Source organism: Apaloderma vittatum, unplaced genomic scaffold (genome assembly GCF_000703405.1).
Source record: "Apaloderma vittatum isolate BGI_N311 unplaced genomic scaffold, ASM70340v1 scaffold13799, whole genome shotgun sequence".
NCBI lineage: Eukaryota > Metazoa > Chordata > Aves > Trogoniformes > Trogonidae > Apaloderma > Apaloderma vittatum.
The window spans coordinates 2,505-13,582 of record NW_009735887.1 but is presented as its reverse complement, the minus strand read 5'-3'; the positions used below and the strand labels follow the sequence as shown (position 1 = coordinate 13,582).

The 11,078-nt window shown below is 41.3% G+C and overlaps 1 protein-coding gene across 2 annotated transcripts; it reads right to left on the bottom strand.

Moving 5' to 3' along the window:
- Positions 1-4,059: 4,059 nt before the first annotated feature.
- On the bottom strand, positions 4,060-10,837 carry PCMTD2 (protein-L-isoaspartate (D-aspartate) O-methyltransferase domain containing 2). 2 transcript variants are annotated; one of them, XM_009876768.1, is made up of 5 exons: positions 10,499-10,837; positions 9,131-9,233; positions 7,239-7,410; positions 6,141-6,264; positions 4,060-4,681 (listed from the first exon to the last, which is right to left on the bottom strand). In XM_009876768.1, the coding sequence occupies exons 1-5, from the start codon at positions 10,803-10,805 to the stop codon at positions 4,299-4,301; spliced, it is 1,089 nt and encodes a 362-aa protein (XP_009875070.1). In that variant the 5' UTR covers positions 10,806-10,837; the 3' UTR covers positions 4,060-4,298. The 2 variants fall into 2 exon arrangements, with proteins under 2 accessions (XP_009875070.1, XP_009875071.1); XM_009876769.1 differs by having other exon boundaries at positions 6,141-6,183; positions 10,499-10,836.
- Between the last annotated feature and the right edge of the window lie 241 nt (positions 10,838-11,078).

Here is an 11,078-nt window from a genome sequence, read left to right as displayed (position 1 = left end):
TTTGCCTACTACTTCGTGGGAATAGGACCTTTAGCCGAGTCAGCGGATTTCACAGCGGCCATACCCCGGGGAATGATTTGAGGGCAAAAAAAGGTAAGTTCTGCAGTTTTGCATTTACTCAGAAACTGATCTTCACCACCTGAACTTGAAACATACCTCTTCTCCCTTATCTCCCCCTTGTGACAAATGGGACGTTTGTGAGATGTTATGAAACACCAGCAGTCCCAGTTCCCTTACTCTTGGGTTAATTCATCTTCTTTTCCATCAACATGACAAATTGTTTAAAGAGGAGGGTGCAGCTCTGAAGAAGTTAACTCCTAAGCAACAGGAAGGGAAGTTAACACTTGCGCCCCGTGCTTGAGCATTTCCAGCCTCTGCCCCACAGATTTTTTTACATAGGTAGAATGAAAGGAAGCTCAATTTTGTTTTTCAGGTGTGTTTTTTTCTTCCACCCTTTAACTATCCCTTCTCCCTCAAGTGTAAACATTTCTCATAGTAGGTCCACCAAGGAGCTCATCACTACTTCCCAGGAAACTCTAATGTTTTGCATTTTACTGGGAAGTGAATATAAACCTTATCTGACAGATTTAACTTACTTGATACCATTTGTATGACACATCCGTAGCTCTTCAAAGCAGAAGAGGATTTTTTTTTTCCCAGCAATCATCTTGTGAAGGAAAATATTAACACTGAGCTACTCTCATGTTACAGTTGGTAAAAAGACACGCATCGTACACAGAGATGGCAGGAAGAGACACAGACTACAGGTAATTATTCTGTGGAATAAAGGTTAACAGGTACATTTAATTAGCAACAGCTGTATTTGCTATTATGATCAGCTTCCTAGTGCAGCTGAAGCCAGAATGTTATTCTCAATACAGTGAAATGGAACCTTCAAACACCAGCTCTTAAAAATCAGCATTAATTAAGCACTGAAAGAACAGGGGAGTTGCAGTTCAGAATGCATTAAACCCCCAACATGTTTGGTTTAGGTAACTCCTTGAAGTACAGAAACGGACTAAAGGACCTCTTGATACCTGTTCTCTACAGATCTAACAGCCGGGTAAGGGAATCAGTTCTTGGAACTGCTGCGATTTAAATCCAGGTCAGTTCTGTGTGCTCATTCCCAAATGCACCTTGCACAACTCCATTCCATAAAGGTTTAGAAATCAGCAGCTGGGCTGGCTTCTTTGGAGAGATTGTATTCCGAGGAGTTCATCTAAAACTCGGCATCTGCACCATCTTATTAAGCGCTTTTTCTAGTGTCTTAACCTTCAATTATGGAAACACGTACTCCTGTACAAAGTATTCTAATTACAACACGACGCAAAGCCATGTTAAGAAGGCTAAAAAGTCTTTACTGAAATTTATTGATACAGAAACACGTATTAATAAAGTTGAAATTGCATAACACTTCTGCATGCCTCAGGCCAATTTAAATCTAGTTTCTACACACAGATTTTTCATCTTACACACTAAGGATTAAAGCAGCCCGAAGATCATTTCTTTTTGCAAGTTCACCGCAGTATCGAAACCTAAAAGGAGTCACGTACAATTAAAGTGAAGATTACTTAGAACACAAAAAAGGAAATAAAGCAGATAAAATTCCTGGATTATTTTTTTTAAGACTATACGACCACAGTTAAGCTACAATTACTCTATTAGAAATGCTTACAGAACTACAGTGCAAGTGCTTGTGCACAGAGGAAATGTATTTACAGTTCCCCTTCATTTACAGGCTATAAGCAATGCTGTTTCACAATTATATTACACACAAAATTTCTACTGTGGGTTTGTTTGGATCTGTGGATTTTTGGACAAGGGGACAATTTGACAAGCTAGAACATAAATTTCCTGTATATATATTTATTTATTCAGCCTTATCCAGGAAAAAAAAAAAAAGCAGTATTTTATGCACCTTATAGAAAGCTACAAAAATCTAGTAACTGTAATAAAAAAGGCAAATCTGGTGAAAAGTCTGATAAAACATCTTTTACAAGTCGGGACGAGATGGGATAAAAATCAAACGGAGATAAATAAAGATAATTCTCCCTCAACTGGTCAGCTCTAACAGAATCTCGGCAAGGCTTACTAATATGAACCTGACATTCAAAAGCAACTTCTTCAAACAACTTTTTAAAGCATCTTCTTCAAAAAAAACCAACCCATTTTGTAATTAACAAACTGAGGGATGACCTGGTAGCCAGGGGATGGAAACTGTGCCCCAATACAAGGCAGCACATCCCAGCTGTGACAGCTGTTAAGCAGAAACACCTAACAAACACAGAGGGGACAGACTTTGGGGATGCACAGAGAAACACTACACGTAGATTCTGTTAAGCCTCTATTTACCACCATCTTCAGGTTTTTCATTTGTAGAAAGAACCTCACTGTAGTTGGGTACTTGGGTGTTTACAGGAAACCATCAGCTCGGTGGCCACAGAACTGCCTCATTTGAAACAAAGAAATTACAACCTGAGGGAGCAAGATAGACCAGAAGTGGAGATTTAGGAGGGGGCCACATGAAACCGTATTATCAGACAATATTCTCAAAGATACACAAAAAGCCTGCCAGGCAAGGAAGAGTTCTCCACCTCAGGCTCTGACAGACAAGAGTTCTCCATTGATTTTCAAAGCCGCACAGAACTTCAAAACTCTATTTATTATCCAGTTGTGCAACTCAGTACCATTAACTGAAACCCCCTTTTTGGCAAGACAGTCTTCATCCCTTCCTCCTCAAAAAACGAGGAGACAGCATTAAATAAAAAAATAAAATAAAACCAAAGTGATACCAACTTAAGTGCTTCCGATGGGGCAATGCCTTAATATAGCTTCGTTACCTACTGAGAGGGGTTTTTTCACACCCCTCACCCTCCCAGCTTTAGGAGTGTTTCACATCACTATAAGCTCAAAGGTTTCTTTCCAGCCTTTACCAGTTTAGGCAGATTTTTCAAATAGGCTGAACTTAACAACCTTCCCCTTCTAAACATGGCATCTCCTTCCATCAGCATTACAGGAAGACTTGGAAATAAAAACTGGAGTTCACATCCACGGCAACGCCGAGTGCAAAGTCCTTCTGTATGAGCCTGTTAAAACATCTGCTTAACTGGTGCAGGAATAAAATAACTACCAAGTCGATCAACTTCATTCCACCCGCCGTACGCGGGCCACGAGCGCACAAGCTGCGGTCCAGCCCCCTCGCAGGGTGCGCACATGCAGCAACTCCCAAGAACTGCACCTACTTGGCTTTCTAGACCGTTCTCAGGTTCTACAACCTCCACAAAACTACGTTTGGCCAATTTACCAGGACACGAGCCACTCCGCTCAGGCTGGCGCTCCACACCTCGCTCTGTTCAGCCCAGCAGACCTCGGTTCATCTCACACAAGAGCAAAACCTGCCGGTTCTGCTTTGGCAGTCAGTTCTGACAAACTCCCAGCTCCGCATCTCCTCTCTACCCTCTTCCCCAATTCAGAATTACTCTGCAAACATTTCCAGATGCAGGCACAACCCTGACTACCCTAGCCAGCATCCTGCCAAAGCACATCTTCACTCGCCTCCATCGCCTTAAAAAGAAAAGAAAAACACAACAAAACCCAAATTTGCATCTCAGCCTAATTCACTAGAAGAGGTGTTTCCCACTAAGAAAAACCAATACTCTGCAACTTTGACTGAAAAATTAGATATAGCTTATAAGCAAAACTGAGACCAACCAAAGGGGAGCTGATGCTTTCCTTCTCATTCGAAACCTGGATGCCACAGGGTTAACACCAAAAATTCTTTCCTTTCTGTAGAAGTTGTGCTTTTTAAGATTACTGGAAGAAACAAGATTTGCCAGGTCAGTTTTTACTAATCATCTTCATCCTCCAATTAAACACGTACCATGATTAAACACATGGCAGGTTTGGTGGGAGACAGCAGAGACAGAAAAGGTCTTTGGGGAAGTGCTTAATATTTAAAACCCACAATTCGGCAGAGCAGCCACGAGATTTTTAGAATCTCTCCGTGCCGTTAAGTTTCAGGGAATTAAATCCTCCGTTCCGTGAGCAGCTGAGCATTTCACCAACTTGCTTCCTAAGGAATCCCTGCTGTAGGATAAAACTATAGCACACAATCGAGAAGAAAGAAGAAACTTAAAAAAAATAAAAAATAAAAGCTATAACGTTTAAGTATACAGCAGCCACGTTCCCCAGCTAGCCTACTGCCTCGGGTGGTCATATTAGCAGGCGAGCAAGTGGTATAACATTTGTCAAGCCCTAAGCAGTACTTCATTTTCTGCCTACTTCCTAGGAGAAGGAAATTACTTTTCCCTGTAATAAAGCAGGTAATATTTCAAGGGATCAGGCAAAGGCAGACTCAAGACCTTCTCTCTCAAAAAGTTTACAGGGGGATCTGGCTTTAGTTCAGAGGGTTTAGTTTCTTCCTCTTCTCGTCTCTCCTCCTCGAGATCCTCGCTGTTGTTGTTATCATCCGACGGGTTGGAGATCCGACTAGCAAAGACCTCTTTGTCCAAGAAAACAATAGTTTCCATTCGCCGGCGCCGCACGCGTCTTCGTTTAAATCTTGGGGGGTTCTTCAGCCCGTTTCCGTTTTTGCTCATTGTTTCTTGATGTATAATTTTTTTAATGGTTCCTCGGATGGCGATGCGAGCCAGATCCTGGAGGCTGCGAACAGCCACCGGGGCTAAAACAAAACGAAAACCATGAAAAGATATGGAAAAACTGCCCTCAAGAGTACTCCTAGGAAATGTTGTATTTGCTCGAATTTAATTAGGCCACTTGAACTCCCTGCTGCGATTACAAAAACAGCTCTATTCAACTCCTGTCAACTCAGATAAACCATATTGGAACTTTCCAAACAAAATTTAATTACGCATTTTTCTCATTAACTGAAGAAACAGAACGAGATGAGTGAAGAGTTTCATATTTTGATGTCAAGTCTTCACAATTATTTTAAGATACACGCATCTTAAAGGTTTTAAGAACGCAGACTTAGTGACTGAAACTGTGACTGTTGAACAACTTAGAAAAACATATTTTCCTACTGTAGATAACTAGGCCTGAAATCTATTTAAGACTTCCATAAAGTGATTTTTCTATTGTGAAGTTACCTCAGCTTTGCCAAGTTCTTCACTTATAAAACTATTTGTGCTTTTCAAAAACTGCTTCAGACTTAGTGGGTGACGACAGGCTGGAAACCATTTGGTAAAAGTAATTATAGAAGCATACAATAAGTTATTGTATGAAAATGCTTCCCCCATTAATGATTTCCAAGACCATTCTGTCTTCTGCACTTATTTACTGCCAGCCCCTAAGTGCACGACATAACTCATGCAGCATAAAGAAAAAAAAAAAAGTATGGTGCACACATATCCATGTACTAAAATGAATTTAAATTGAAACAAAACCCCCTGGTCTTGAACTGACCAGTAAGCATTCCTCTGACCTGAATGAAAGAGGAAAAAATTACATGTAATACACATGCAGGTCTCACTATAGAGCCACTGCACAAGGCATGCTGAAACACGCATTTAATGGACTTTACAGCACTGTACAGACTGCTCACTGAGCTGCTTTTTGTCATGCAAAGACACCTTTCCAGAATAAGAATAAAGCCCGACTAATCTCTTTATGAAGTATCTCTGTCTTCATGTGTTCTTAAGAGGTCTCTCTGTACTGAAGTCTTAATCTAAAGATTGAGGTCACTACATACGACCTGCATTTCAAACAGGTAAGCAAAAATTGCACAACTTCTGTCCCTCCAAGGTTCCAGGTTCAGCACAATTCTGAATTGCCAGGTGGCGAGAGCCTTTGAGTAGATAGAATGTTTGTTCACAGTAATTCAGGACCAAAACATTTGTCTGCATGTGCGAAACCAATGACCAAACATCCCGCCAAGTTCAGGTACAACTCCACAAGAAATCATTCGCACTGAGAATTTATTTTAAGCAATTGTCATTTTTTCATCAGGCCTCCCCAGATACGCTCAAAGGATAGACTGGGATCCAACACAACTGCTCAAAGCAGGAAGCAGCGGGAATAATTTTTCTTGAAAGGCTTCAACGGGATATGACTTCCAGGGAAGCAAGGTGCAGTTTATAGCCCGAGAAACCTCCCCCATATTCAAGAATGTCTGTACTCACGCAAGTGAACAAGCCTGGATTTTCCTGAATCTGCGTGGTTTGGCTGAATCAAAGGAGCAAAAGAAACAGCAAGAATCTTCTTGGTCTCCCAAGCAGAAGGACCAGTACGAGTTATCTTAGTCAACTAAACCAAAACAAGGAGATTATTGTCCATTGTATAATCTACAGTAAAATTTTCGAACAACAAAACGAAATAAAAATGAAGCAGCAACTTTTCTGTGTAGACAAGCAGTTAAAGTACTAGAAGCTACAACAGTTAAAGTCAGACAATGAGGAAAAACACTGAGGCTTTTTTTTTTTTTAGAAAACTGAGAACTCCTTATGGGATTAGCCCCAACTAACGTCACGCATTGCAGCAGGGTATGGGGACTGCCACTCTGCATCACGCTGCTTTCCCAGATCTTCCTCAATTCTGAACCAGAACAACTATGTCTGACCGCTGAGAACACGTCAGTCACTGATGAACATCTGCTCTTGAAGGAAGTCTGCAGATCACTGGATTTCTGTTCCAGCTCAGATCTCTTCCAGTAACTCCCTGTACAGCATCTTACTGGGCAGGAACTCTGCACTCTGCTCATCTCAACCACTCCGACAGAGATAAAGGTCAAACACCTACACCTTGGTCATCAAAGTCTATTAAAACAACACAGCCTTACACCAAAAAGATAATCAGTTACAACCTTAAGCTCGCACACAGGGCAGCTCCCCACCTTTTACTACAAAGAATCCATTGACACTTGTAAATAGGGACAACTTGCACAGTCTTTCACATGGTACCGTGTAAAATTTTGTACTTTGCCACTAAATACACTACGTTCTGTGGCTCGAACAAAGCCTTGCTGATGTTTTTCTGCAGCATGAAAAGTAAAACTGCAATCAGCAACAACAGACTGGAATACGTGGAAGACTGGCAGAATTATGAGCTTCTTAAATATTATGAAGCACACAGAGTTGTGTTTCTGCTCATAGTGAGAACCAGTGCACTTAATGCCTTCCTGAACCTGTTCCAAGAAGGGCAAACTAAAGGAAGAGCTATTGACTACACCAAGATGAGAACTGAGAACAGCAAAGAGAAACATGGGTAGAAAGGCATTCAACCTTCTCTTCGAGAGGCATGACAAGAATTCCTCCAACTTTCAACAGGTTCTTCATGTAGTCTTCGTGTTCCTTCTGTACTCCAGCACCACAGTAAACACGGTCATACTGAGTACAGTCGGGAGAAATCTCCAAGCAATTGCCCGTAACAAAAGATGGCTCACAAAATTCAAATCTGAAAATGAAGAAAACATGTATCATCTAGGAATATCAGAATTCAAATTATTTTCATGATTCTGAAAAAAAAAAAGAGACAAACACTTGCAAAAAAACCCCACAAACGATGGTTTCACAGGATGCTTCCTCTGAATCCCATATCCCAGACATTATTGGAACAGACCACAGCTAGAAGTCTCAAAACCACAGAACAATGAGGTGAGAAATCATAGATTAAAATCTCAAAATGGTAAGAGCGTATCATTTCTGATTTGATTTGCCTGTAACTCTTCCAAATGAACTATTTTTAGCCACCTGATGTTGACTCAGCTATAACAGACAAATATAAATATTAGACCTGCCATCCAAATGTTAAAGCCTTTTAAGGACTACCCTGGGGGGAGGGAGTGTTGGCATTTTCAGAAGCTTTTAAATGGTTTTCAGACGTTGTTGGGAACTATGACCCGATGCTTCAGAAACATGCTTTGCTGAAGCCAATGGAAGTTTTGCCCGTAGTTTCAAAACAAACATGATAACACCCTTCCTAAAAGTAATTAACAACCCTTCTGGTTTTCTTACACGCTCCAAAACTACATCAGCTTTAAGTCCTGCATTTTAAGGCCCAATTTCGATAGAAGTTGTACTGGTATCTACTGGTATCTCGAGAGGCATCTCAATATAGCGTCTATTTATTCCTAAACGCTTCCCGAAGCTTTCTGGTTTTGCAAAGCACGCTAAACATTCAGAGCAGCCAGCTAACAGTTCCTGCACACTGTGTTCTAACAGCGTAACCCAGCGGAGATTTCTGTCAGCAATGCCAACTTTCCAGTCATGTCGATCGCTGAATTCAGCTCGCTTTTGCTCCATACCTCTATTTGTCTGAAGGAAGGAAAAGGCTGCCTTAAATCACCTTTTCAAGCAATAGCAACCTGGCTCTGAAAAAAACCACCACAAACCACCAGGCAACTATGTGCAAGGACTTTCCATGCTGAGAACTTTCAATCTGCTGCCAACATGAAGAAAATACAGCCCTGTCAGCAGCAGCTCTCCAGTAACAGCACAAGGCTGAGTAGTTTAAATACCAGCATTTAACGAGTTTAATTTTGTTCCTCCCACGAGAAGGGGACTATCAGGTATCCAGAGCTGCTTTACTTCTCTGAATGCACCACAAGACAGATCCACAAATATGACAGCTCCAGCTTTTATTGCTGAGGTTACTATTGGCAATGGTTATCCTGCTGGAAAGTTATTGTGACAGCAGCAAAATGGAGGTTCTAAGGAAGAACGTAAATCAAATCCCAAGCAGTTTTAGTACCAATTTAATCATCATAAAACTACCTTCATATTTTAAACCACCATTTTTCTTCTTCTCAGATAAAGCATACTAGGCCACCACAGAAATCAGCTCATACTCTTCTGATCACCACACAAGCTCTCCGACCACAAACATAACTATTACTGCTACCTGCGAGTTTCAAGTTGTTACTTGTAAGCGCATTTAAAAAATATAAAATAAAGCTTCCTCTAAGCTCTGCAACAAAACAAAAAAACTGCAAAAATTTCTGTAACTCCCTCACAATACAGATCAGCTTTGGAGGTCACACACTGCAGCTCAGCAAGCCTAAGGAGCCAGAATCCTCAGATTACCCTGAATCCAGAGCTGCCACACAGGAGCAAGAACTGCCATGACCCAAGCCAAAAGGACAAAGTGAATCCAAACGGGCACTCTATGTTCTTACTTGTCAAAGCTGTCGCTCGTTTTAATGAAGAAGTCCAATTTCTGCTTCGCATATTCGATCACATCGGAATGAAGCTCCACACCATGGTTAACGCCAAAAGGACCTGTAAATTGAGAACATCAGAGTAATGGTAACAGACAACATGACAAAATCTAACAGGACTGAACAGATCTGGTGACTTCCTACAATAGCTTGCTCCTTGAGTGTCAAGACAGTCAGTGCTTGGGCAAAGTCAGCTTCTTTAGCACTCCAGCAGGAACTGCAATCCTCCACCTGCATCTTTTGGCAGCAAATGAGGCTGTTTTGCACAATTGATTTTGGATCACTCACTCTTAATTACACAGGAAATTCCTCTATAGGAGGGAAACGCTGATACTATTGCTGTAAAACTGACCACCTGGAAAAAGTTCCACTGCAGAACAATAGCCTGCATGTTTGAACAAATCCTTCAAAAGAAATCTCTAAGTTATTGTTACACTCCCTTGATGATTTGCTAAAAACCTCCTCAAAGGCATCAGTAACAGTCACCATACCTTGTACCTCCATGAGCAGCAAAAATAAATTAGGAAATGCAGAACTTGCTCAACACTCAGGCTTTTTACACAGAGCTAACCTGGCAACTTTTCCAAAAATTCCACTGAATTCAAAAGCCCTGGACTACGGGCATCCTGGGTAATCTCAACAAGCTAGTAGAAAACATTTCAACAGTTAAAATTCCTGACACGCCCACAAAAGGCAAATATGCACCCTATAGCCATTCACTATCTATCCTGGCAGGACAATTGCTGCCTGAAATACTTAAGGGTGAATTACAATTACACAATTGCACATTGATGTTTTGCTTTGTGCCTGCTGTAGGTGTGGACACACAGTCAGTTCTGATACACTAAGAGCTCTCCAGAGAGGATTTCCACCTGTACTCCAGTAAGAGACAAAACTGAATCTCAAACACGTTTCAGTCTAAACAGGACAGCGTAAAAACAAACAAGGCACAGAGCAGTGATAGTCACGGGTTTCTGCAGACATGCTCAAGCCTAGTTTAAACATAGCACTCCTGCTCCCAAGCTGGGTTCTTGCACACAAGGGGCAACAAACCCAAGTTTGCGACCAGTCCTGCAGGAATCCACGACAGGCACTCATGCAATGACATTGCTGCCTGTTCTGAACTGCCACAGAAATCTGGATCCCATCCAGTTTAAGAGAAGGTTGCAAGAAACCTTATAAATTGGTCTATTGGATTAACGCATTCTTTATTTTCCTAGCTACGTTTCAGTTTTGTTATTTGAAGAATGCTTCGCTCCCAATTTCAAAACTTTTTTTCTTTTTTATTCTAACATAAACAGTTAACGTGATTGAAAAGGTATTTACCCAAGATGAGTCCAACCATAGAACTCAGATAACCAGTGCCACTGCCAAGATTCAAAAATGAAAGCCCTGGTTGCAGATCCAGAGCTTCCATCACCTCAGAGTAAATGCACGGTGCTGAGAGATGAATATTTCCATGCTTCCATGCCAAGTCCTTGTAGGCATTGTCTTTGAACTCTTCCAGGTAGTAATCCGCTCGATCAATGGCTCGGAACGCCTGTTCTACCAGTTCTGTTCGGATGTATTGGGCCTCCTTCAGGTTATCAATTAATTCATCATTATCTTCTCCCGCGCTCACTGCACCTCCCATCTTCAAAAGTTTTCTTTAAGCACTAAAACTGAAAGAGTAATAAAGGAAGGTGAGGTACAGAGCATGCACTTGAACACTAGATTATGCCGCTATATATGAAGTAACTTCATACTTCTGTATGAAGTTTGAGGCCTTTAGGTACCCTAAGGACCAGAAAAAACGTTACTGCCAGCACCCCCGTCCCCCATGCAAACAACGAAAAACAAAATGCAGCAGATCTGGCATCTAGTACCTGACCCTAGTGGGGAAAAATCACAATGGACAATTTAGATG